The 27,945-nt window shown below is 46.7% G+C and overlaps 1 protein-coding gene across 1 annotated transcript; it reads left to right on the forward strand.

Moving 5' to 3' along the window:
• Positions 1 to 938: 938 nt before the first annotated feature.
• On the forward strand, positions 939 to 27,795 carry LOC142079664 (disintegrin and metalloproteinase domain-containing protein 9-like). The gene is made up of 20 exons (XM_075144315.1): positions 939 to 1,053; positions 2,006 to 2,088; positions 2,280 to 2,344; positions 2,446 to 2,524; positions 2,987 to 3,063; positions 4,865 to 5,072; positions 8,584 to 8,634; positions 8,733 to 8,804; positions 9,395 to 9,564; positions 10,543 to 10,618; positions 11,024 to 11,178; positions 13,425 to 13,593; positions 15,548 to 15,640; positions 16,338 to 16,530; positions 18,308 to 18,413; positions 19,914 to 20,097; positions 21,789 to 21,866; positions 23,857 to 23,968; positions 25,408 to 25,516; positions 25,604 to 27,795. Exons 1-20 carry the CDS (start codon positions 939 to 941, stop codon positions 25,674 to 25,676), a joined length of 2,268 nt encoding a protein of 755 aa, XP_075000416.1. The 3' UTR covers positions 25,677 to 27,795.
• The last annotated feature ends 150 nt before the right edge of the window (positions 27,796 to 27,945 follow it).

The following is a 27,945-nucleotide window of genomic DNA, read 5'->3' on the forward strand; positions in this document are numbered from 1 at the left end:
AGTGGGGTGCTGGAAGGTGCCAGAACAGCCCAGGTGGCAGCTGGAGGTGGCAGTGGGGTGCTGGAAGGTGCCAGAACAGGCCCAGGTGGCAGCTGGAGGTGGCAGGGGGTGCTGGAAGGTGCCAGAACAGGCCCAGGTGGCAGCTGGAGGTGGCAGTGGGGTGCTGGAAGGTGCAGAACAGGCCCAGGTGGCAGCTGGAGGTGGCAGTGGGGTGCTGGAAGGTGCAGAACAGCCCAGGTGGCAGCTGGAGGTGGCAGGGGGTGCTGGAAGGTGCCAGAACAGGCCCACGGGGCAGCTGGAGGTGGCAGTGGGGTGCTGGAAGGTGCCAGAACAGGCCCAGGTGGCAGCTGGAGGTGGCAGTGGGGTGCTGGAAGGTGCCAGAACAGCCCAGGTGGCAGCTGGAGGTGGCAGTGGGGTGCTGGAAGGTGCCAGAACAGCCCAGGTGGCAGCTGGAGGTGGCAGTGGGGTGCTGGAAGGTGCCAGAACAGGCCCAGGTGGCAGCTGGAGGTGGCATGAGATGGCGGCAGTTGGAGAAGGGAGGGGAAGGGAGGGGAAGGGAGGGGAAAGGAGGGAAGGGGAGGGGAGGGAAAGCAGGCGGAAGGGAGTTGGGTTGGTGGCAGTTGGAAGATGGCAGGGCAGGGCTGGGTGGCAGCAGGGTGAGGGCAGGAGGGGTCCGGGTGGGGACAGCACATGGACCCCCCAGTGGCAGCTGGCGGGGCAGGAGTGGAGCTGGATGAGGGCAAGAGCAGGGGCTTGGGCGCAGCTCGGGGCTGGAGGGTCTGGCGGCAGTTGGGGGGAGGGAGATGGGGAGTGGGGCCGGGGGGCTGCTGGGAGGGGTGGGACGGGGCCACAGCCAAGCAAGGTGGTGGGGATGGAAACGGGGTGACAACCCCCCGGGTGGGCTGAGGCCAGGGGAGGTTGGGGTGGGGGCCGCGCTGATGGAGTGTCCCCATAGGGCTGGCCTGGCCTGGAGGGACAGAGGGATGGGGACGGGGCGCTGCCCATCCCCAAGGGCTGCGTGGGTCATGGCAGTGATCCTGCTCCTCTGCCCAGGTAAGGGGCGATGGGGCTGGGGTACCCCAAAGGGCAGGGTGGAGGGGCACGGGGGGATGTGGGTGGAGGGACACGAGGGGATGTGGGTGGAGGGAGGCGGGATGGGAAGCGGGCAGGGGGATGTGGGCGGGGGACATGCATGGGGTGACATGGGATTGGGGGACACACATGGGAGGATGTGGGTGGGGACATGCATGGGGTGACACGGGGTGGGGGACATGCGTGGGGGGATGTGGGTGGGGGACATGCATGGGGTGACATGGGATGGAGGACATGCGTGGGGGGATGTGGGTGGGGGACATGCATGGGGTGACATAGGATGGAGGACATGCGTGGGGGGATGTGGGTGGGGGACATGCATGGGAAGACATGTGCTGGGGGATACGGGCATGGGGACATGCGTGGAGGGACATGGGAGACAACAGGTGGAGGGATGTGGGATGGGGGATGCGGGCTGGGGACCTTGGTTGGGGGAAGGCAGGGTGGGGGACATAGGCTGGGGGATGCAGCCTGGGGCGTATGGGTGGAGGACGTGGATGGGGGATGCAAGGGCAGGGGTGAGGGTGGGGGATGCAGGCTGGGAGACACGGGCAGGGGATGCAGGATGGGGACGAGCATAGAGGGACATGGGCTGGGGATGCAAGCAGGGGGATGCGTGCTGGGCTCCACATCTTGTAATTATAGAAGTCATCTCATTTTTTCCCTTTTTAAAAAATGTTCTCCGGAGTTTCTTCTATCCTAAGCTTCATTAGAAGCCGGCAATAACAGCAGAGAGCTGCTCAACCACCTCCTTTATACCTCTCATTGAAGACAGACGGACTTGCAAAATTTAAATATACCAAATTTTTCAAACTTCCACTTAAAATCCTCCTTCTGCACTGCAGGGGTGGGAAATCCTTCATTGCCTGGTGCGATTAATGCCCTTTTTCCCTAAATGCAGAATCTCTTTCAGGTTTTGTTGAAGCATCGAGAATCGTCTACTCCGAAGTAACAGTGCCCAGGCTGCTGGAGGCAACGGATGGGACCTTCACAGAGGTCATTGTCATTTGCTTTTTAGGAAATGTTTTTAGACCACAGATCCCCCCAGGCCAGACCCTGCCTCTGCCAGGGGCCACGGGTGGGTGCCGAAGGGAGGAGACTGCCAAAAATCAGCCAAAATCAGCCTGTAAATAGTTTTTCCACTGTTGGATTAATTTCTGAAACTAATCAGTGCTCGTCCGTTCCAGAGCGACATGTCCTATTTAATAACGGCAGAAGGAAAACACCACATCGTCCATCTGAAGCAGGCAAAGTACGGCTCTTCCCCAGTTTTCCTGCCTCTGCTATTTTTTGCATGGGGCCATTATGGGGAATTAATTAACCCGCTCCAAGGATTTCTGCTTTGCTTTTCAGGAATTTGATAGCCAAGGACATCCCAGTTTTCACGTACAGTCCGGAGGGATACCTGATAACCGAGTTTCCATATATTCAGGTAAGTTTAGACGTCTGTCAAGGATGCATGGACAGCCAGAACTACAGCAGTGGATCTGAGCAAGGGATGGCTTTCTGTTTCTAAAAAAGTCCGTTATTTTTACACCGTTTGTTTAAAAAAAGGAAGGTAATTGTATAGAGACTGATAAAAACTGGAAAAACAATTTCAGATTGATCAGCACACTTGATTTCCCTTTCAAATCTTTAAAGTTTTTAAAAATAATTTTACTCCATCAAAAGAGAAACTGAGAAATCAAAAAATACCCCCTGAAAATTCATCATTATCCAATGATGAGCTCTCAGGCTCCTGCTTTTTCCCTGCTTACCTTTTACGCCTTCACTTTTTTTGCACATGAAATACCGAAGAGGTGAAGGGTGGATTTGGGGAGGTTTTATGTGTGCCTTTACTGACCTGGGCATGGGAGCTTCTCCCGCAGCCTGAAGCCACGTTTGCACCTTGCAGGACGACTGCTACTACGAGGGGTTTGTGGAAGGCTTCCCGGGATCCGTCGTCGTCCTCAGCACGTGCTTTGGGGTCAGGTGAGGCTCCTCCCAGGGGAGACCCGGGGTTTCAGTATCAAATTAACGGGGCTGGGCATTTATCTTCCTTTTTAAAGCAGGTGCCCTAACTTCTGTGTGCGACGCTTCCTGCTGCATCCCGCTACTAAAATTCAGTTCTTCAAACACAGTTGACTTCTTTTTTTAGCATTACAGATTTTACAGCATCTCCAGTATAGATTTTGAAGGCAGATAATTCATAGAAAAACAGTTTTTAATGAAATTTTTAGCCAAAAAGTGTGCTTTATATAGCCTCTGAGCAGGTAGCAGGTTTGACATGCCAAGACAGCTCCAAGACTTACTTTAAACGACAGTAAACTAAACAAGCACTTCTCGAGAAACTTTCCTCTTCAGGCACACTCCACATCTGGGATATATTTATTTCTGATAGCGCAAGCTCTGAACACGAGACAGAAATCCTATCTGTACGGGCATAACAGTCTCCCGCAAATCAGACTTCTCAAAATATGGGTGGTCACCCATAACCACCACCAACATCCCTCTTGAAGTCCTTCCTGTAGAACTTATTCACTTTATAACATTAGTCAAACAAAAGGGAATATCAGCATAACCTCTCCTCTGAAGATTAAGAGGATATTTAAATGAACCGTGCATAGCTCAGCAGAACTTTTCTTACATTATCCCTCCGCAACGTTATCAAACCCAAACCTTCCATCTTCTCCAGAAATAGCAGCCCTGGGGAGCAGAAGCTGATTTTTTTTTTAAGAAGTTGTCCTAACTTTGAAAATGTTTGATTTTATTTTGTATTATTTTCACTGGCTTTGGCGGAAGGAAGTTATCCAGCCTTCCATGCAGCCATCCATGACTTAGAGCATCCAGCAGAAATGCCCACGCTCTGCACCAGTGTCAGACTCCCCACAGCAAGTCTTAGCTTCCTTCTCAGCCTGGATGCAGAGGACTCACAGGGTGGGAAAACAGCAGTTTTTTCCCATTAAAGACCTTCTTGGTAAATGCACAACTGCCTTAGCAAAGTCGTCTGGGTTTCCAGCTCAGTGTTTGATGAGGCCACGTTTTCCTATTGTGATACACAAACCAGTAATTATGAACATTTTAGGACTAAATAATTCAAACTCTGGCAAAACTAAGACCCACTGAGCCTCTCTCATAAGACCAGGCATGAGATTGAGATTTGGTAGACCTACTGCACCTTCTTTCTCAAACAAGCACCCCAAAAGGTCTCTGAATTAAGTGAGGTTTATTAGGATGCAAACTTCTTAGCAGATGCAGCCTGTTTAGCTGCAGTGTCTATGCAGGGATAAATAGATCTTAAAGACGGATGCTCCTTGGCAGAGCCATAGCGCAGAGCTTTTATTGCCTTCTCACTTTCATTTAATATATAGCATTCATCTGCAGCTTCTTTACTTTTTCCCAAAGCTGCACGATTGCTCTCTCAAGGCTGTCTTATGTATCCTAAACCTTGGGCATGACAGTTTCTTTCCATAAAAAGTCTTTTAGGTGAGCTCCTTGTATCTTCTCACGGGATCCCTGCCCACAAGAGCAGTGGTATGAAAGAGCTAAATCTTTCCATATCCCCCCTTTCAAAAAAAAAAAACCATAAAATATGGGCTGATCCCAATAGCCCTGAACCCCAGAGGCAGCTCCTGGAGCTTCTGCCTGTCGGCGAGATGCACAGGGCTGTCCCACATGGCCAGCCACACTATGATGAGCACCCTGCACCTTGTTTATTTTTGTATTTACTAAATAATTTAAGAAGTCATTTATTTCACACCTTTTATTGACTTCTCTGTTTGAAAATTTGCAGCGGAGTTCTGCAAATTGGAGATCTGAGGTATGAAATCGAGCCCATGGAGGGCTCCTCGACGTTTCAACACCTCATTTACCGAAAGACATTGGAAGGTGGCTCAGGTCAGCTGTGCCAAGTGCCCGAAGAGCACAAGGACCATCTGCCCGAAGACAGAGACCTTGCGAACGGGAATCACAAAATCAAAGTAAGGAGTCCCCATCCGCTCGTGTCAGTGTTGCACACTTGTGTGTATACGTACGGGTTATACTAAATGCTGGGAGTGATCCGACCACAGGGAAAATTCCTGTTGCATTCATAAAAGCATGACAGCAGTTTCATACTGTAAAGCATCTGCAGGTCTGGAAGCAAACTGGATTTCGGTATAGTGACAATAAGCAAAGCACCTCACACAGTATGGAAACCATACCTACAGCCAGGCCTAAGCATCACACTGTGAAATGATGACCCCGTTTTGTTTCTGGAGGAGTGTTAGGTAGCACTTTGTCAGGTGCAGATCATCCTGCCCTGGGTTTGCTTCTCTCTTGAGATCCGTTCCCGCTTGCCAGTTCATCTCACAAACCCTGACAAAAATGTTCAGGTCTTAAAAATGGTGGTTGAAATGAAAGTGGAAGTAGCAAACGAATTTTTTTAAGACGGCGATAAAGAGGGGAGCTGACGTGTCTGTCAGCTCCAGAGGTAAAAGCAGCTGAAGGTTTCAATAAACAAATCTGAAATGATTAATTATTTTTAAAGACAATTAGATAATGTTTCTAAATAAGCTGTGATCAGAAGCCACAGAAGCAATGATTTCAATCGTTACTGACTTTCTATTACAGATAATCTACTGACAATCCAGTATTTTACTGCCTGACTCCAGAAAGGAAAATGTAGGCTCGTGGACCAGGGGTCTGCATCCAGAGCTCTTCCCTCCAGACCCTCTTCTTGTAGGGCTGCCCAGCCAAAGAGCCTGGGAAGGACACAGCTTGGCGGGTGGGATGTGCTCCCGGGATGTGGGTGCTACCAGCCCCTCTGACAACAGTCTGGAGCTCCATCTCATAGGATCATAGGACGAGCCAGGTTGGGAGGGATCTCAGGAGGTCTCAGGTTCAGGCTCTCCTCCACGCAGGGTCAGCTCTGAGGTCAAACCAGGCTGCGCAGGGCTTTATCCAGTCGGATTCTGAAGACCTCCAAGGACGGAGTCTGCACAACCCCTCTGGACAACCTCCTGCAATGCTTGAATCTTCCTTATTAATGCGTCAGAAATTGATGCTCTGAGGATGCAATTCCCCTTTTCTAGAGAAACCTCTGAAGACCTTCCAGTGCTCTCTCTGTGCCACCTTCCCCTTACCTCCAGAGAGACCTGGAGGTGCAAGCCTTTGGGGCCATGGCCGGGCGCCTCTCTCCCAGCAGCCACTTTTGCCGAAGTCTTGTGAGCACAGAGTAAGGGGGAAGGTTATGTCACCTCCTTTACTGATGCTACTCCTGCTCCTCCATCCTATTTATTTGCTTTTCTTCTCCCTCAGTAAGTAGCAGAATAATTTTGAGTCTCATCACGGTTCATCGTACTTCGCAAATCTGCCAGCATGCTGTGTTAACCGCAGGCTGCTGGGATAGATGTTGAACAGTTTCTGCTCTGGGTCTGACTCCCTTGGGACTTCATTTAATGCATCTTTACATCTTGGCAATAAAGATCAGCAACTGCTCTCTCTGTGCCTCTAGTTAGTATTCACTTTATAGTAAGCAAATCTGAAATCTACTGCCCCGGTTTGCCTAAACTACATGAAAAAAAGCCTTAGCGATGTCAAAATGCACACATCTGCTGGTTCTCTTCTGTTCAGAAACACAGTTTCCATGTTATCAAAGGAAATTAGTTTGTTCTGACATCACTTCATATGGGATATTACTAATGCAGTTGTTTTCAGAAACACCTTGGTTAGAAAAAGAGTTTATTTGCTTTGATTTGTGAATGCTTTTAGAGTTTGTAAGGACTTTTGTCATTGCTGTTCCTGCTTTCAGAAAAGCTGAGATAGTGTTATTTTTGTACCTACGAGCGTGGATTATTTATAGCGACCGCCTGGCCTATGCCAGCCTACTGTGATCGCATTCAGTGAAAGAAATGAAGAGTGACATTCAGAGATGCTGCCTCCTGATAATAATATGAAGCATTTAGATGAAAGAATCACTTATCAGCTCCCATGGTGGAAATACAGTTTTATAAATTGCTACAATTTCGCTGAATTTACTGAGAACCTGCCAGGGAAAGAGGATAATTTATAATAATAATAAAGTGGTATTTGTTCAACAGAGAAGAGAGATGAGTCCCCGTGCTTAAAATGACTTAAGCAACAGCATTTTTTTAGCCATGCATACTTCTGCAACAGCCAAACCATTTAGAAAGTTGTCCTTCTGAGTGATAGAAACTCCTCCTCCTCTCTTCTACCACTGAAACGCCTGGGAACTACCCAGGAGAAATGCTAACGTGTTTTCCTCACCCCCACCTCAGCCAACGCCAAAGCTACCGGCCAGGTTTTTCTAGGGTCAGCTTCTTTTTCTCCTCGTTACTTAACAAATCTGCAGATCTCAAATGCCCTCACAGTCTCACTGTGCGCTCGCTCCATCAGAGATGGGACATTGCTGCCAATGAGCAATGCCTGCTCGGAGGAGAATAACCCCCAGATTACCCATTAATCAATTGCTACCAGCAATTTATGTGCTAGATATACAAAATGTAGAAGTCAACGCGCTCTACCCAGCCCCAGACTGAGTGTGTCGCACTTAGAATCATAGAGTCATAGAATAGTTTGGGTGGGAAGGGACCTTTGAAGGCCATCCAGTCCAACGCCCCTGCCGTGGGCAGGGACATCTTCCACTAGATCAGGTTGCTCAGAGCCCCGTCCAACCTGACCTGGAATGTTCCCAGGGATGGGGCACCCAACCACCTCTCTGGGCAACCTGTGCCAGTGGTTCACCACCCTCACTGTAAAACATTTCACCATTATATCTAGTCTGAATCTCCCCTCTTTTACAGCAGATTTTCTTTTAACTGCGGAGCTGCCCATTCACAGGTAAATGTGCAAAGGGCACAAGCAAGAAATACCACAAACCTTATTTCCAGCAGCTGCTGGATCCCAGGCTCAGTACATGGTGCCTCTCACGGACTGGGTCGTGCTCCCATTTGCTATATGACACAGGTGTGCTGGGTAAAATGAAGCAAAACTGAGTAAAAGTTATTTTAGTGGCTTTCACGTGGCTTGAACAATTTCACTTCAGGACCAGTTTTTATCTGCAATTATCTGTTTACCTTCCTGGTTTCTAGCATTGAGCTACTTGGTGCAGGCAGCTCGTGTTGACCCCACTCAATTCTCCCTTTGACGCAGTTTTTGTGGTGCCAAATTTAATGATTAAAAAATAGTCTGAGCATGTGCAAAAGTCTGCAGCTCAAAGTGAGCCGATTTAACATGAGCAATGCTAGGTAATCCCCCTGCTACCAAGAAAACCCCACCTACAACTGTGTTCTGTCTCTCAATCTCTCTGCTCTCGCCCTGATTACTCGTTACACTTGTTAATCCTTCTCTAATGCATAACTGCTCTGTGTTCTTGGACTTAAGGGAAATTCTGGATTAGTTTGAGTAACACCGCCTTGGTTTTTGCAACACGGCGTAAGCTTTAAAGCTCCTGAACGTACCTCAATAACCGCAGCGTGACTTGTTCACTTACAGGAGGTTCCTGGTCTCCAGACCCTGCCCACCAGATACTTGGAGCTGGCTCTGGTCACAAACACAGAGCTGGTAAGCATCAGAAATCATCGCCGTGCTACGGCCGTTGGGATATATTGGAGGCAGTCCTTGGTGTTCAGCGTTGTAACGTAGCCTTTCTCCCCTTTCAGTTTAAAGTTAACAAGTACAACAAAACCCTGATGCTGCATCTGTTCATTTCCATAAGCAACCTCCTGAACACGGTGAGTTTTAATGACGTGGTAATTACAATCGCCGTTCTGCTCTGTTGCTGGCTGTCTAACCCCCTACCCTGGGAAAGAGATGAATGATCTGTGCCTGACTGCAGCTACTCTACCAGGAACCATTCCTCAACGCTACAAAACCCACTTCAACTGTGAAAAAATTGCTTCAAATATGAGTGAAGTCAGTTTAAAGATAATTGTGAAATCACCCCTTTAAAACTGGATAGGGAATATGCATTATTGTTACTAAATGCTTTCTGGTAGCTCTGGTAGCCCTGTCTCTTGACCTCCTTCTTGCTCCGAGACCTCTAAAACAGCACAGGAGTTTTCATCTTCTGCTGCTTCTGTGTGAATACACTGATAAGGCGCCAGTGCCTCAGCCACGAGCTCAGCCATGAGGCACTCAAAAATGAGCTACAAAGAAAGCTCCATTAAATTAATATAATGCACGAAAATAAATGGCACGCTCAGCTCTTGCAGCTTTAGCAAGAAACTGGTTCTTGCACGAACAACGCGGAGACAAGCGCGGTGCCCAGGGTCGCTGCACGCCCCGTGGGCTGCAGGGGACGCGAGCTCTTGCCGTCTTCCAGGTCTACAAGCCTATGAACCTGCAGATCGTCATCAGCGCGGTGGAGATGTGGACCAGGACGGACCAGGTGACGCCCGCCCACAGCCTGGCCCAGACGCTGGAGTTTTTTGCCATGTGGTGTCAGAGGGATGCTCTCGGTCGCATTAATTACGACCATATCCAGTTACTGCTGTAAGAGTCCTGCGTTTTAATCACTCCACTCACATACCGGCTGTGGGGAGATAAGCAGGGAGCAGGAATATTTTCCTCTCTTTCTTCTTCTAATTTTTTCATATATATGCTGATAAGTCTTTTGTCCTGGTGATATCTCGTGGAAAAAAATGTAACAGCTTAATCAGTCCATGTACTAATCAGCACATATTTGTCATGTAAATTGGTACAAGAATTCGTTTTTCCCTTTCACTGTCCTCTTTTATATTTTTCCACACATGTACACACACAGAGTGTACAGCTTATTTCCAATTTTGATACAGTTGTCTGTAACTGAATTATTTTAATCACATTTTTAGTTTTTCTCATTTCTATATATACAAGCCACTCATTTTTTAGCTATAATAATTCATTGTTATATGGTTTACAGCTCAGTATTTCAATTCAGTCTTTCTGCTAGGACAAAGGAGTTAGATCTCAAACTGCAAGATGTTCAATCACCTATTTCGCTCATTTGCTTTTTAAGACCTAGCACCTTGTTTCTGTTTCGTCTGTTCCTTTTTCCTTTATTTGGGGGGAAAGAAACCTTCTGCATATTAAAATATAGATCTCAAAATTTATTTGATATTTCTTTTTTCAAATTCAATATATTATATTGCCAAATCTTTTTAAAATAATTTTTAATAATTATACTTTATTGAAATAGCCTATAGGCCACTCTTCTCTTTAAAGTAAGGAGGAGGCCAATGAGTTTATAAACCGTGGCTTTGCCTCCTTAGTGTGACACATCACTGGTGCTTGCACACCTGATCTGTGGGCACCAGGCCAGCTGCATATAGGGCTTCCATAGGAGAAATGGGCAATTCTGGAGTTTTCTTCAAGAAAGGAGCTCCTTGTTACCCGAAACCATTATTTTCCAGCTGTAATTCAGGTGACGCATCCCATTATTGAGACAAAGTTGTTCTGCATTTCTTTAATGTTCAAACTTTTCCCCAGCAGTGGCCAGCACTACAAGGAACTGGGATTTGCCTGGAAGGGGACAACGTGCCAGACAAACTCCATGGGTGTCGTCGCGGTAAGGGGAGACCTCATGGGTTTGCACTGCCTGAAAGGAAAAAGAAACCTTTCGTAGTCACAGTGAACCTTGGGAATTAATTCTACATAACTCCTGGGCTCAGGCTTTTACTGATTAGCAGGTAACACCTAAACTGGGCATCTAAAGGAGGTGATGCTGGTCTTGGTTTTGCCGTTTCTTAAAGAAGATGAGACGGTGAAGGAACAATTCTCCAGTGCTTCCCCAGACCAACTCTTTAGGGGTCCTTTGGTTTCCCTAATTGGTTGTTTGCCAGTGCAAGTCCCCAGCTAGCACAAATTTCACAATTACTGAGCAAAACATTGGAAGTCTAGATCTGAAGTTCTCCACATCAACATACACCGACTTGAGAAAACGTGGACCTGTGGTTTTTCTTCCCTCCTGCAGTTCCCTGGCCATGACACCATCAGCGACGTGATGACGCTCGCCCATGAGATAGGCCACAGCTTAGGCTTCAGCCACGACGACGCGAAACAATTTCATGACAAATTCTGCGATTGCAACTGCACCCGCAGAGGATGCATCATGCAAACATCCCCGGGGTAAGTAAAGCTTGGTTTTCCCTACACCACTGAGGGCGAGATTTGGGTCACTGCCTGCAGCTCTCCTCTGAGCAACCGCTGTGTTTCTGTAGGGGGGTGCGTACGCCCATTCCTCCACAGCATCTTTTAATCTTCCAGCTCAACTTGGCAGAGGAATGGGAATCTAAGTTGCCCCTGTTTTGTGCAGGTGGTTGAACCAGGGACTTCCAGAGGTCCCTTCCAACCTAAATTACTCTACGATGCTTTATCAAATGAAAATAGTTATTTAGATAACATAAGAGACAACACTTCGCCAAGAAAAGTTGGCTTCCTTGGCTCCACTGGTCGCAGTATAACTGTTGATGTATTTTCCTCTGCTTTCTCCAACTGATGCTTGCTTTTGGCTTCTTCATAGCTGTGTTTTGCTGCTTCCCACAGATGTATGGGTTACTGCATCCCCTCTTCTTGCCCTGGTTGTTTACAGTTGCTACCCATGAAAATGTATCTTCCAGAAAAGGTGCCTCGTGTACAAGGAGCTGCTCCTCATACCTGCTCTCTCGATATATAACCATCATGAAGAAAAATAATTCCACTAATTAATTAAAGTCTCCTGAAACCTGTGAAGAATATTTGGTAGATGTCAGCTTCTGTTGTTTCAGCATCAAAGAAACCACACGATATTGCAAGAACATCCCTGTAGTCAGCTCCAAGTATTGCTGATCATACAAAGTCTTTAAACAACTCATTCCTCTTAGCTCTAGAGATCTGCCCAACACGCAGTGAACTTCAGCAGGCAGTGAAGGTTGCTTCATTGCAGATTTTTTGCTTCCAAATCCTAAGATCCTTTCCTTGGTGTGAAGAAGTCCTCATCTTTGTTTCACACTCTGCAATGGACATACTGCAGCAATGAGAAGGACCCAGGCTCCATGTGTAATATTAGACCCTTATCTTTACCAGACACCAACTAAGCCTCCTGAAGACATTAAAGATTTGAGAAACTGAAGTCTCCTAGCAGATTTGTCTGCACGTTCAATAACATCAGCATTGAAACAGCCCTTTCAGTGCGGTCACCAGCAGTCCTGCTTCACCCCGTGATGCTCCCTCCCATCCCGTCCACCTGGAAGTCACCTCCTTGGTGACCTCAAGGTGACAGAGGACCCAGCACACAAGGGCTGGGATGAAAACCTCAGCAAGTCAGAGCACTGTGTTTCATAGGTCTCTCACCCTTCAGCTTTTGCTGCCATCCATTCAGAGAGTAACGTTGTTATCCTAATGTACTCATTAAATTTATCTGTTTCCAAACCTCTCACTTCAGGCAATAGTTCTTCCAGAATTCCTAAATGGCGATCAATTGACATGTTCAATCAAGTTGCTTCCATTTTGGCTGCAGTAATTTCCCTGCCTGTATTGATGTACAACACCAGCAATTCTATTTCTGACTCATCCATCCTTCCATCCGCTGCTGCTTCTCACCTATGCCATGATGTCAATTTTTATTCCTCATCAGTCCTGTCCGTATATCATCCTAAGGGTATGTAAACCCTCAGCACGTCAAGGGATGTCTGCACAGCCTTGTTCCTTACTGTTGTCCCACCAGTGCTGCCTGACGTCACGCTTACCAAAGCTGAGGGCAAGCTCTCCTTTTGTTTTGGGCCACGTCTACATTTTCTTTGATATCTGCATCATGCTCACTACATTACCATCTTACTTCAGCTTTCTTCTTAATTCATACGATTACAAACTGCATTCAATTTTTCTTGTAAAATCCTCTGTAAGAGATAACTTCACATCTGGAAATTCTCGTGCCCACACTCCTGCACAGTTCATGAGCAGCTGTCATTGATTTGAGCAGCTAGGCATGAAGCCACCCTGTTTCTCCCCTGGTTACTTTGCAAGTTCCAGGTAGTTTTCGTAGCGTTCACATGAAAGCAAGTAGATGCCTCTTTCACACCCGGTGATCTGCTCTCCACATTGTAATGCATCATACCTAATCTTGCGCTGTCTGCAGTGTGTCCTGTCCTCCACCTTCAGCTTTCCACAACAACCAAAACACCTTCAAAGCTGCTTTGTCGTCTTCCCCTTTTCTCATCCAGGCAACTATTCCTATCTCCCATGTCTTTATAGATGAAAAAAGGAGAGAAAAAAGGCTTACTCCCCCTAAAACTGCCCCTATTCCTCTTTGCTAGTTAATCTATCTGTTCTTTGAGCCTATCAATTACTTTACGTATACAGTATGGTTATATATAATTAATATTTTTTTCTTACAGATCTTGCTTGGCATTCAGTAACTGCACTATGGGAGAATATTACAATGAAGTAATAAGAAAAAATCTACCTTGCCTACTCAACATACCATCTTTAAGGCCACTTCTTCCTGAACTCTGCGGCAACGGTGTCTTGGAAAAAGGGGAAGAATGTGACTGTGGCAGTGACAAGGTTAGCAATTAAGTATTTCACTGCAATCTACATGTTAGAGTAGTGTAGTAAAATTGTGGTGGTTTCGCAACTATAAAAGCTCCCTGACTCATGGGAAGAAACTATCTTTGCAGTGTTACACATTCAAACGACCCCACTGGCTTCCATTTCTGTGAATTCCCTTGAAGTGGGGATTTTCCCAAATATGGCTCTATTTGTGGGCAAAATATGCATGATATGTGTAAACATATGCAGAGCATATCTAGAGGTGAATTCAGTTCTTCTTCCATGGCTATGGAGGGACCTTTCGTGGCAGACGCTGTGCAGAGCTAATGGTGGACTCTGTCTGCAAGTGTCCGATAAGGAGTCACGCTGCTGGGAGAGAGATGAAACCTCTCCTTACCTCGTCCACATGGGGAGGTGTTTTCCTTCTGGCTGTACTAATGTTCATAATGAGGGGTCTGAAGAAAAGTATCTGATCAGTGCTGCAGTCAAAGTGGGAAACTCTGCAGAAGGGACATGTCTTTGCCTCCAAGCCGCTCTGTATTCAAGCAAGTTATGAGCACCTGCATCTTCTTGTCTGTAAAATGAGAGTTTTTCTATTTCTGTTCTTTCTTCTGTTATATTTACCCTGCAGCCAGTGAAAGAAGTGCTCTTCTGAAGTACTTGCATGTTGGTATCTTTGCAGCTGTAATTCCAGGATCTATGCAGTTGTGACACTTTGGAAAGTTGGAGTTTTCCAGTGGAAACTCTTGTTCATGTTTTGTGTAATCGTTATTTGTACAAAACTTCTGTAGCTTTGTCAAAACTCAGCCTTTCCACTGACATTTCCCACGTAGAGCGATTTGCATGTGTTTGATATCCAGGCTTGGGTTGAACATCCTGCACCTTGCTGATAAAGAGGATTCACCTGCTTTAAGAAATTACGCTAGGAAAAAACAAACCCTACCACCTACAGCCCCCAAACTCCCGGTCTCTCCAACAACTGGTCCCAGACCTCTTCTCCTCAATCAGGCACGGGGCTCAGCCATACAAGTGCCCTGACCAGGAGACCCTTTTTATCAGCCCCTTTTATCCCCCCTCTTTTCCATTTTCCCACAATTCTTCCTCCCCAATCCACCTTAATCTCTCCCTGCCATTGGTCCTTCCCCTAACCATCCCACACAAAGCTTTGCACTTCCCACATTTGCCTTAAAACATCCCACAATAGGTTTTACACAATTCTACATTCCCTCTCAAATACCACATTATAAGTTTGGTCTTTTCAGGAGACCCAAGAAAATCTTGTTTTCCATCAGCGACCTGAGAGCTCTGGTCTTCGCTAATGTCCCCATTATCTCCTCTTCGTCATCGTTGTGTGATCAATTCATTACTGTTCCTGTCTCCTTTCCTTGTTTTTATGCTAAAAAGCCATTAACCAGCTCTCCTTACAAAGCAGATACCCCTACACCCCAGGTATCCTTAAAATTTGAGTAACTAACTTTGTGACGAAGTCTAGAGTCCATCAGCTCTAGCGCCTTGAATGATTTGGGATTGGGAATTTGAATTTTTAAGGAAATGGTGGATCATTGCTGAAAGAGTTTTAAAAGGAAAGGAAGGAAAGTATGAAAGAAGGAAAAAATTATAGAAAAGGAGACTAATCTCTCCCATTGTGCTCAGAGGGGTTTCCAAGTACTTTCAAAACATTAATGAACCTATTCTTAGAGCACCCCTCCGAAGCAGGTAGGTTGGCTGATTAACAGAGGAGACGAGATAGAAGCATTAGTGTTGAGTGAAAAATGCAAATTGTTTTAAAAGTGTCAACACGAGGCGTATTACCCCTCAATGCAGAACTCCGGAATGTCCAGAGTTTGAAGAGTAGCAGAAACCAGCAGTTTTCCCTTAACTTCCTTTAATTCTGTGTCTCTTAAGCTAGAGAAGATGATCCCAATAAGAACCTCTCATACCGAGACGGTACAGCATTATTTACTTCTAGGCATGCCTCCAAGAAGGATGCTGCATCTCCTCCAGCTGCTTGCTCGCACCGGGGGCTTCTTGTTACAGAGGTGAATGCTGTCACAAATGTCAGGTAAGTTATAACAGCAACAACTGCTGTTGGCTTTGTAATGTAGAGTAAACTAATGATTTAATTGTTTTTCAAAGCTGTTAGGTGCTATAATGTTTATTTCCTGCATTTCTCAGTATATCTGGTCAGAAAATATGCATAAATTTGACTGGAAGCTGCTCATGCTTAGGTAGAAAACAAATAGTTTAGAAACACTGAAATTATGTCAGACAAAAACCATCAGCAGGAGCAGCAAAGCGAGGGTGTAAGGGCAGAACCGACTAACTCAACACAAGCATTGGTGTCATGGACCAAACGTCCAACGATCACAAGGCTGGCTGAAAGGAAAGAGATTTTAAAACCTCACTTACATTCCTGCTGATTTTGAGCTTTTAGGGAAAATCTAGAAACACTGTATTTGTAGAGGCATTTCAGAATCAACCTGAAATGCACAAATAAAACCACGAGTTTCTGTGCTGGAATATCAGCAACAGTCATTTGCAATGTCTCAATTTCCATAGGACAGCAAGGACTTTAGTCCCTTATACCCTCCTTCAGTCCTTATTCTGTTCGACTTTTTGCAAATTCAAGTTGCTGTTCTTCATTTTATGCTTTTGGGGCGTTCCCTAAGATTTTGCCACATGGGTTTCAGTAATTTTGGCCAGCTGCTCCAGAAAAGAAAATTCATTCAAAATTTGTTTTGTGGGCTTTTTTTTTACAGTTTCAGCCAGCAGGAAAAATCTGCAGACGAAACAGAAGCATATGTGATCTCCCAGAGTACTGCAGCGGCTCTTCAGGGACCTGCCCCATGGATGTATTTAAGCAAGACGGAACCCCATGTGGTGACAACGACCTCTGCTACAATGGGCACTGCCCCAGCCACGAGGCACAATGCAAAGCTTTATTTGGCAAAGGCAAGATACCTCACCCAAGGAACTGCCAGATCACCTCATATGGAATTAGCCCTCACCTTCAGCTAACACTTCACCGCGTGTCTCCTCCCCTTTCCCTGCCCTCTGCTTTAAAAAAGTCTGTTTTATCCACAGTCACTGAAGATTCACTGTTTACTCTTTATAAGGCAGGCGGGCTTAGATAGATGGGCCAGTTACTTAAGAATATAAGTACTTGCATAAAACATACTACGGAATACTTTTCAAATACCCCATGGTTTTATAACAATAGCTATATAACTATATATATAAAACAATGTGTATATAAAATATAGTATTGGACTCGATGATCTTTCCAACCTAAACGATTCTAGGGTTCTATACATTTAGAGTAGTTAGGGTAACAGAAGAGAGGTTTTCTCCTGCAGTAGTTGTTGCAGTGCGGTTTAGGAACATCCCCTGCCCAGTGTGCAACAGGAACGGCAGAAGCGGCCACCCTCATCCATTTGCCAGTAGAGGGTCCCAGAAACAAAGATGTGCTGGAGACAGTCGTTGAGATCACTTCTACGCCTCTGAAAGCAACCACACTTTGTGTGCACAATTGGTGCCTCTAAATTTCCCCCAGTTCAAACTTGAAGCATGCATGTGAATTTTTTGAATGCCTGCCCGCGTCGTCTCTCAGATTGTTTCAGTTCTGGAGGAAGTGACCAAACTTCCCCAGTGCGTGTGTCCTGAAGCGGCGGAGAGCGGATCTATTCTGCACTCCCTCGTTAGTGACAGCAGTGGTGCCCATCACCATCTGAGTCCTAGGTATCTTTATGAACATACAAAAGTCTTCTGTAAGTAAAACCACAGTTCCTTTTTGATCTGCCACATTTATGAGAAGTTTGGAGTCTCTGGGAACCCCTGCACATGACGGCAGCAGCACTTCTCATGAAAGGCGGTGCTGGGAAAGGCAAGGACGTTAAGGCAGAATATTTTGATAAGGCAGAATATTTTTGCCATCATTTTGACAGGGGACACCGAAGGAACTCTCACGCGAACACTTAGGTGGTGCTAATGTGGTCGACTGTGATCTCAGCCACCTCTGCAGGACAGCCGAGAGGCCTGGCCATTGGTTTTACTTTGAGAACATCTCGGATGCTTGAAAACTTGTAAAAACGCCTGGTGGGAGTCCTGCTGTGGCCACAGGCTCTCCATCTTTTCCCTCGGTGCTCTGTTACTCTTACACAACACGGGGTGAATACAGAGATGTGCTGAACAAACTGGGAGTCCTCTGGGTTAGAAATGGTTCTGCCTTCCTGAAATCCAGATCTGCGAGCGGTTTCTGACGTCTAACAGGAATTAGTGCTGCTAGTACTGGTGGTGATCCTGGTTTCAGGGTAAATGAAAGATATATTGACCTGTGTCACATAGCAAGTTAGAATCCGAAGAAAGAAAAAGTTAGAAGAAAGAAAAAAATAGGTTTGGGAAAGGTTTGAGGCTTTTAATCCAATTTTCTGCTCCATATTGTTCTGTATAAATGACCATGCTCTACTCTGATTACTGGTTGATCTCTTGGTAGCAAATCCATTTGTTTAGCCACTTCATTCTCACACTGATTATTCTGGTCCAAAAGAGGACCAGAACCCAAAGAATAGGTGAAAAAAAAATTGCCCATAAAACATGGCAGGTCAAATGCAAGCTGTGGTGGACTAGAACTTCACTTCACAAAAAAATCACTGAATAATCCGGAGGGATTGTGGGGGCACGTACAGCTCCTGCCTCCCCCTGAACGCCTCCCTTTGCTCTCGCTCTGCAGCCGCCCGCCGAGCCCCGCTGAGCTGCTTCAGGCGAGTGAACGTTCAAGGCGACCGGAGCGGGAACTGTGGCTGGAACGGGACGCACTACACTAAATGCCTGGAACAGTAAGTGCTGGTTGCTGGTGGTTACTGGTGTCCCAGTCCTGCCAGTAGCCGGGTAGCGCTGGGACACCACTCTTGTGCATTCTGTACAAGGCATACAAACAGAACACTCTTTCTAAGAGTTTTTCAACTTGAATTTTTTCTGTTGGGATTAAGCACAGTGAGAGAGGCAAAAGCAAAAGTGGTATCGGGAGAAGCAGTGCAGCTTTTTATACAACTTGGAGGCTCTGCTAGGCTTTTCTGTTGGTTTTCCTAGATGAAGGAGTGATGTACAAGCGTTGCTGAGAGCCCACCTGTGTAACAGTCAAAGTAGGGGAAAAAAGCACGCGGCAACAGGAGGAATTTGAGGCAGCGTTTCTTCGGGTTGGGTTCTTCTTGCACTTTCAACCCAGAAAGTTAAGTGAGGACGGTTTTCTTTTTTACAGGAACTTAAGAGATTTTTCTTCTTTGCTTGACCAGAACAGCCTTAAATCTTACCTCCCAGCACTGACGGAGGTTCAGTGCATGACACTTTCCAGCCTTCCCGCAGTAAAGGGTCGTCCCATCACCAGGCGAGGGCTTTGATAATGGGTTCGGTTTGGTAATGGGCTCTCTAACCCTTTTTCTCCTACAGCATTAATTCTTTTCATGTTGCTGCCATGTGCGGCAGTCATCAGTCAGTACATCTTGAAAGACATCTCTAGGCAGGACATCGCTGTAGAGTGCAGTCCCTCAACCTTTAACTCGTCACTCTCCAAGCCCTCCTCAGAGGTCCCGTCCCGAGAGCAGGACCTGCTGAGAAGGAGCCACATCTGAGTGTGGATATGGACAATCATTCAAAAGGAAGGAGATTGTGTAGGTCTCCAGGACCTTGGAGATTTGCCGTCCCCATGCGTATTAACATTCACTCAAAAATATGCAGTTGCTAGTACCTAACCTTTCTTCGTGCTTGCTCTTTGGCAGTTCACCACGGAGAGGGACATTGCTGTCATTAGGGGAGACACTAGGATGCAAATTCAGAATTTGAGCTTGTTTCCTGTTTTCCTGCTGTGCACCACACAGGCAGCACCTGAGCTTCACTCTTGCCACCGCTGGGCACAGAGACGACTTTCTGAATAACTACACCCAATTCTTCCTGGCATAAGCAGCAGTGTTTCTCATCCAGTATAGAAAATGGGCAGAACACATGAAAAGTGAGGGTAAAAGTCAAATGGAAGGGTCTCTGCAGCTTCTGGAGAGATACACCAAAGGGCTGTGCTCTATGCCCACGGCACTGACACCAACTGGCCTAAAGGATCTGTGTCTACTGTTAAATGTCTTATCCTCAGAAAAGAGGTGGTTGGATGCAAACTGCCTGGAACAGCTGGAACCTCTGAGCGTGTTCAGGGTTGTTCCCAGTGTGTGACCTGGAACAGGACAAATTTGTACCAGGGTGCTGACGGCAGAGTCGTGTACCAGCACCATGGATCACCACGTCTTCAGATGTCCCTACAGACCTCGCAGCAGTCTGTTTGTCTATCCCAGGAACGTCCTGTGTGGGAGAGTGCAGTGTACAAACATTCAAAGAGTACCGGTCCTGCAAGACGGCGAGACCGTGGTTCAGACTATCATGGATGATCAGCTCTGCTGGGGACTCGCGTTTCGCCTGCCTTCAGTCGCCCCTGACAAGGGATCAGTGAAAGACGGCACGTCATGCGGCAGGAACAAGGTACCCCTAGAAAGCTAGGAGGATATACGAATACTCAGGAGATTAAAGGGAAGGATTTTCTTCCTAAAAGAGATGTTCTTGAGCTCCGGTATAAGCCCCATAGTGCCTTCTGTTAAAGCCTCCTTTAGCGGCTGAAAAATAGCAACATCTTGTATTGGTTTTGTGGGGTTTTTCTCCCTGAGATTGACTGGCTAACACAACAGCTGCTATTTGTCCGTTAGAAGGGAAAAGCAATAGATCGTACTCTTCTTTTTCAGCTACAACCAAAGTCAAAGTTTATTTGTTGTACACACAAAAGAATTTGAAGTGTTGCTCCAAGAACAGGGCTCACTTCTCACTTCTTCTTTGACCCAGAAGACCAAATTCCTGTCAAGCTGGTGACACACTGAAGGATGAGTTTCCTGCTATTACATGGCAAGGAAAACGGGGGTGCTGAGTTCCACCAGGAGGGAAGGCGCTGTTCAGTGTTGGCTTCAGTAGAGCTCTCCTTTCAGGAGGCACGGGTTTCACACCACCAAATGCAAACATTAATTCCAGAAATGACTAACTTGGGTCGTGGTTTAACCCCAGCCAGCAGCTAAACCCCACGCAGCCGCTCGCTCATTGCCCCCTCCGGTAGGATGGGGGAGAGAATCGGGAGGGCACAAGTAGGAAAACTCGCGGGTTGAGATAAAAACAGTTTAAGAATGGAAATAAAACAAAGTAGAACAGTAATAATAACAATGAGAACAACAACAATAACAGAATATACAAAGCAGGCGATGCACAATGCAACTGCTCACCACTCGCGGACCGCGTGTCGCGAACGGGGGGAGAGCCCCCCACCCCTGGTTTTTATACAGAGCATGACGTCACATGGGTTAGAATACCCCGCTGGCCAGCTGGATCAACCACCCTGGCTGTGCTCCCCGCCGACAGCTTCCCCTGCTCTTGGCAGAGCATGGGAGGCTGAAAAAAAGTCCCCGGTGCAAGCACCACCCAGCAACAACCAAAGCCTCAATGGGCTGTCAACGCTCCTCTCGTACCAAGTTGAAAATAGATCTCCTTCATTCTCCTCCTGCACAGAGGAGATGCCTTGGTGTCTCCTAGAGCTAGGAAGATGCTCCATTATTCAGTGAGCAAACAAAATACCTTCTGTAGTTCCAAGGTCTTGTTCTTGTCACGTGGACTGGACAGGACAAGACAGGATTTCCTGAGCCAGAGCTGCCGGGAGCTGGAGAGCGTGCTGGGGAAGTAGTGTTGCGTGTACAAATATCAGGATGGTTGTGCAAGGTCAGTCCAAGAGTCCATCCAGCCCAGAATCCTCCACCAGTCTCGGGCAGGTACCTAGGGAATGGTATGAACAGAGCAGGCACATATGGTACTTCCTACTAATACTGGCACTACCTGCAATTATTTTCAGCTCTTGGTTACTCATTTTCTGAGGTAAAAGTGGTTTCTGTGCATTTTGTAACCCTCAGTGGGTTTGTTCTGTCTCCTCTTTGGTTTGTCTTTAACCTGGAACCCGAGATCTTCATTTTATGCTCCCCTAGTGCTTGTTTGGAGAAAGAAAAGTCTTGAATGAAATGAAATGAATGACTGAAAAGACTTGGCCCGCTGTTTCTACTTCTATCCCTATGCACCAGTCAGTGCTCCTTCCTAGTATCTGTCATTTTATCATTTCACTAACATAAACCTGTCTCCTTCTGCAGATATGTATAAACAGGACATGTGTCAGCGCAGCTTTTCTCAACAATGATTGTAGGGAGAAAACATGCAGTGGCAAAGGGGTAAGTAGAAAACATCTAAGTGTCCTTGGAATAGTAGAGTATATGAAGGGTAAATTTGTCTCTCAAAAGCAGTATTAGAAGTCCAGAATCATTCCTGGTTCAGCAGCACAGAGATTATTTTGGTTTTCACCTGTGACTGTCCTCCCAGCTTCTGCTCTGGCCATCCACAGCTCTTCATAGCGGTGTTTGTTGGTTACTTTTACCGTTTTTCTTTTTTGTTCCTTCAAATATTGTGAAAACCAACTTCCACATCATAACGCTTCACCCTTCATTGCATCTGTCAGTGCTACTACATTTAAATCAGGTGGACTTGAAGAGATCTTCTAAAAATGCATGCTCAGTTCTGTAACTTTCCTTACAAATACCATAGAAATGGCACATTTTGTACATTGGCTGCACTTAGTCTTACATAAAACCTAGATTTCCGACATTAATACTGGCAGAATTATTTCACACATGGATTTTTTTTATGACATCATTTCCAAGGTACCTGCCCTTTCCAGACAGATATTATTGTAGATGAGCAGAAGATCTGTCTGGGTGTTAGTGTGGATGCTAAGGGAGAATATTGGGAAGATTTGCTATCATCTCTCCTTTATCTGTAATATTGCCGAGGACCAGTAAGAAAAGTTACTGGCAGTCTGTCAACCTGTAGTTGGAAGGGACTGAAGTCTGCTTTTCCTCTGCTCTGTCCCCAGCTGTAGGTGGCTGAGTCCATCAGAAGTACTGTTCTTGGCAACAGGGTTCTCCAAGTAGTTGGAATAATCATGTCTTTTTGCTATCTCCAGAGAGAAAGTTTACAACCCCCAAAAATGCACGCTTTTTTCTTGGGAAGCAGTTCTCCAAACTAAACGCACATCCTTGAAAATTAATTACTGCTCTATATGGTTTGGGCTGCACAAATGAGTGAAGAAAGCTTGTCTCACCCCTGTCTCCCCAGAAGAGGAGAGAAAAATGTTACCCAAGCTATGTTTGGGTGGGAAACTGTCACCACCTACATGGGCGTCCAAACCTGAGATGTGGGGCAGCAGAGCTATGGGTCCATACTACCAAACAATAACACAAACCTGGACTAATAACATATAATAGGAAATCAGCCAACGAGCATCTAAAGAGCGTTAGAGAGGCTCACTTCTGCATCACCTCAGTGCGTGCAACTGGCACAGGCTGACCGCAGACCCACACTGCAGCACCACCCAAAACCAGGGCGGTGGTCCCAGGGGAGCTCTTCCCTCTGCTCCTGGTCCACAGCGAGGATACTCGGGCTGTTCGGCAGCCCGCGCTGCACCCCGTCGGGCGTTCAGTTGTTACGGACTGTGAGTGAGAACCAAGGACCGCAGGAGCTGAGTAATCCAGCCTGGACAGGAGAAATAAATGTGCAATCAAGGGAGTCACGGTCCTATCTTGCAGAAAAACCCGTCATTTTTGAATCACACGCAGGTAACATTCATTTTGGACATATTTGTGAAATATGTTGTCAGGACATAAACAGTCAAAGCATTCACAAGCTCTGCAATTCATATAGACTGCAAATTGCTTTCCAACTTTGAGATTAAAAATGGCTTGAGAAATGCAAAAAGCACCCCTACTAAGTTGGAAAAAGGCAAATACAACCACCTTTCACTTTCTATATGCTGTCATCTCTTCCCTGCTGTGTTTGTAGCACCTCTTCCAACAGGATAATCACCTCAGGGATGGATCGGGAACTCCCACTGCCCTCGCTTCGCCAGCGTAGCACACACCTGATGATTGGTACAAGCCACACAGCCCACAGCCTGTGACCAGGGGCACCAGTCTATCACCTTTGCACCAAACAAGTTGAACACTTCCACAGTGGCAGCTAAAGCAGAGTAACAAATCCATCTTAGGACCCGGATTTCATCCACCCTGTCTCTGCTGTGCCTGCCAATAAGCCGTGCTAGCAGCCTATTCCCTGGAGGGCCACCTCATGATTTATTTTTCATGCCATAAAATATTTGGTTTCTTTTAGGTGTGCAACAATAAGAAAAATTGTCACTGCGATTTTGGATGGGGCCCTCCGGACTGCAAGCTGGAAGGATTTGGAGGGAGTGTTGACAGTGGACCACCTCCTTCTTTTAAGAGTAAGCACAGTGGGGTGGGACCGCTCTGCACATCACACCGCCTGTTTTAGCCTTATTTTTTCTTCAACAAGTTCAGCAGTTCTCCATCTATACTTTCAGATCACTTCAGGCTTTGTTCAGGCATCTCTCTGTCCCTTGCCATTTAGCCATGTCAGATTTTTTTCCCTCTTCTCTCGTCTTCGTTTTTATCATCCCAGTTGTGCTTGCCTTGCCCGACTCTATCAGACTATTCTCAGGGCACCCATGCAAATTGCAGATCGATTGCATTAAGCACAGGGGCCAAGCAGCCAGCACACAGTTCATTAAGATGGTTTATGAGGGGTGTCATTCTGAGCTCATCAAAACCCTCTTAGAGGAATCTTCCTCTCCTCTTAACAGAGATCGCCAGCAGAGCTCCAGTCCTGAGAGGATGGAACATAAATAAATATGACTCTGGCATGTACCTCTGAGAGGTATACTTTGGCCTTCCTATACATTAGGTGATCTAACTTGCTGATTAAGAAACACCACACAGTCACTCAGCAGTACTCCACAAACCCATCAGCACCCGACAGCTGATAGCCTTCAAGCTCTTCCCCAACCCTCTTTGCTCGTTAGTTCTGCTGCTGACAAAGAGCTATTAGATCTTTCTGCTGTTTGTTTGGCCAGGCAATCGGCAAGTTGCTGAGGCAGTAATGGGCCCACTGGCACTGCAAAAATATAACTCTTTTGAGCAGATAACAGCTTGTATGTCGAATCAGCTGTTCTTCAAATATCAACTCACTGTGATATTTCACGTGCTTGCATGGAGGGGAAGGTAGCCAAGTGGCAATGTTCTGCTCCTCTCAATTCATGGAGAAAGGACGATGCCGAGTTTTAGGCTTCTGCTAGGGTCTCCTTGGTGGTTGCTTAGGTGTGCTGGCAGGAGTCAACCCTCTTACACTTCCAGCATGAAAAACCGCTCATACTTATTTATCCATACACTAACTACGCACTGAAGCCTCAGCCGTTAGCTGAAGTAGGTGTTCAGCTCACGCTACTTATCCTTCAGTGCTAGATTTGGGTATTTCTTCACCTGCATGTCCTGACCAGGGAACTCCATGGGAAGCCTTCCTGCACGTTCGTTAGGTCCTCAAACTCCTTACCAAAGACTCTCCATTTCCAGGGCTATGTAGCAATACTTTAGCCTCTACACTGTAGACCTCAAGACTTGTTATTGTTTCTCAGAAAGATAAGAACGCTGGTAGGTCCTAAGTAGGGAGTGGTGGAGGTGCCTTGGAGACCCAGCCCGAGAGCAGAAGGGAGGGAGCATGCCAGTGAGCACCTGCTCGTTTGGGGTTGAGTGTGTGCTCGTGAATATCTGAATATATATGGCAAACTGATGTCTCTGCTAGCATTTCGTTGTGCCAGAAACGTCTGATGTGCACAGGGCGTGATGTTCTCGCTTTCTCTCTTCCAAGAGCTGAGAGCTGCAAGGAATATTGCAAAAAATGCTGGAATATTCTTAATCTTCTTTGTTTGGACCATTTTAATGTACAAGAGGGTTGCCATTGCTCAGTGGATCCGAAGGTAGGTAAAGCTCCACTTATCTTGACATCACCTGGCAAAAAGGAGGCCCATTTAACAATTTCTAACCAAGGTTCTCTTCCCATGAAGGGCCTTCCTGCGAGTTCACGGTGCAGTGCTGGCCACCAAGATCCTCTTGCTTCAAAGACAACCTGCAGAGTAATGCAACGAAAGGTGCTCTGGTCTGTGAACAGGTCTTTGTCACAATTGCCTCTTAACCAGAAATGGCAGCTAGAGCTTAATAGTTTTTAATTCTTTCTGGCACTTTTTAAAAGTTTTCCATAGAAATTTTGAAATGAAAATTGTTGTCTAACTTCAAGATAACTTTTCATAAAGTTCACCTTTCTCTTTTGGAATGTTTAATCACTTTTTTTTACCTTTTCCTTTGATTTTCACTTTTTTCATTCACTGATAAATACAAAAAAAAGTTGAAGAAAGAAAGATTTTTAAATAGTGTGCAGAGAATAAACACTCTCTTATCCTCTTACTGTTTTGCACATTTTTCCCAGGTCAAATGGGTTTATAAGCTTAACTGAAAGAATATGGGAATGTGACTGCAGACAGGGAGAATGTTCAAAATCCCAAACCAGAAAATGAACAATTGCATTCCCCTCCAGGATCTCTGCACATCCACATGCTTCAGATTTCCTGGGCTAATTTATTCTGCCAAGAAGTAGGAAAAACCACACGGAGGTTTGTTCTGCTCTTTGCAGCAAGACTGCCTAGTACCCAGCTACCTCACGCACTACCGATTTAGGTATCTCTGCCCTATGTTATAGTCTCCAGAGCAGATACAATAAATGCTTTCCCCTTACCACGGTGATCTGTGGTATCCCTGGATCTCAGGTAAGAGAGAGGATTTAACTTACTTCGTAGTTCTATTTTCCTCTCTTTTTACATATCCGTGTCAGAGAACACAATTTCAAAAAAAACCATCCAGCATTTCCCGTAAGGTACTTGCCCACAAACTAGGGCATCTTATTCTGCATGAAATCACTGTCCAAAGTTCACGTTCACTGAGCACTTTATGTTATAGGTGGCGACTTAGAAGACAGGAAAAAAAACATAATACCCTCCTCCTCCAAAAGAAGTAAGCATATTCTCCCATCCCCAATTTAAAAATCATGTTCTCAAAGGGCTTTGGAAAACTGTAACTTCTCAGTACTTTCCAAACACCTTCTTCCTTTCTCAGTAATTCTTGCTCCTCCAGTTCTGCCGAAAGCTGCCAGCGAGGACGCACCCATGTGCAGCGCACCTGCAGAACATTGTTTTCATTTATGGCAAAAGGCAGTTTAGGGTAAAAATACCAAGTTCCTATAAACAGAAGGGCATTCAGCCTGACTGCTTCAAGAGCTGGCATTAGCATGACGACACAGCTGAAGAAAGCACCAACAAAATACTAGCCCTTAGAAGAAAATAAGAATTTTGTCTACATTGGGACAAATACGAGATCTCTGCCAAAATGAGCAATATGAGGCGGCAGACATCACCGTGTGCTGGCAGGGAGCTGCCAGGCAGGTGGGTCGGGTGCAAGCCTCTGCTCTGGTCCCGGCCGTGGGGCTCTTCCGCGGTGCCTGTCGCTGCTCTATGCTCCAGGAATTTGGCTAATCCGACCTACGTCAAAGCTGATGCGGTTTTACCAGATCAACTTTTCCAAAGAAAAGCTCCCTGGAAAAAAAAAAAAAAAAAAATCCTGCCTCTTCCAGTTAGAAAAGCAGAAGAAAACAGGTAAGGAAGCAGAAAAGAGGAAATACAGCAAGAACGAAAAGCAGCTGAGGTCTCGCCTCGCACCACGCGCAGGGGTGCAGGGGGCCCAGAGGACGCCCTGGGGCCAGAAGCTCGCAGTCCTCAGGGAAGAACTGGAAGCCGTGGGCTCCGTAATGTGCAAAGGTGACTGAGGGGACAGCGGATAACAACCCCCAAATGCATTCAAGGCGACCACAGCCGAGACCTTGCTTTTTAGGTTTGCTCTGGGCAGAACAACCAATGATGGGACTAAACTGCAGCACGAGAGATTTTGGCGGGGAGGAAGTGAGCAGCCACCGAGGCGAAGGGCTCCGGAGCAGCGCAGGGCGAGGGAGGGTGCCCCAGCCTCCCGGCCCCCGAGCCGGGGCAGGGAGCTCCTGAGGCGCGGGCGGGGACGGGAGGGACGGCGGCAGTTTAAAACCCGGTGGAGCCGCCATTTTAGCGAAGCCACCGAGGGGAAGGGCTCCGGAGCGGAGGATCGCGCCGGGGGGGGCCTTCCTAAAGCGGCAAAACCCGCGAAGGCAAAAGCGCGGGGGGAGAGAGGGTGCCCCAGCCCCCCCGAGCCGGGGCAGCGAGCTCCTGAGGAGCGGCAGCTCCGACTCAGCGCGGCGGGGACGGGCGGGAGGGCGGCCAAACCCCCTCAGGTACGGGAGCAGCCCCCGGGCGCGCGAGCGAACGGCGGGAAC

This window comes from Calonectris borealis, chromosome 1 (genome assembly GCF_964195595.1).
Source record: "Calonectris borealis chromosome 1, bCalBor7.hap1.2, whole genome shotgun sequence".
NCBI lineage: Eukaryota > Metazoa > Chordata > Aves > Procellariiformes > Procellariidae > Calonectris > Calonectris borealis.

Coding starts and splice junctions, on each gene's coding strand:
- LOC142079664 (XM_075144315.1), top strand. CDS start 939: ATGGAGTGTCCCCATAGGGCTGGCCTGGCCTGGAGGGACAGAGGGATG. Junction 2,089..2,279: donor CGGATGGGACCTTCACAGAG/GTCATTGTCATT, acceptor CGTCCGTTCCAG/AGCGACATGTCCTATTTAAT. Junction 25,517..25,603: donor ATTGCTCAGTGGATCCGAAG/GTAGGTAAAGCT, acceptor CTTCCCATGAAG/GGCCTTCCTGCGAGTTCACG.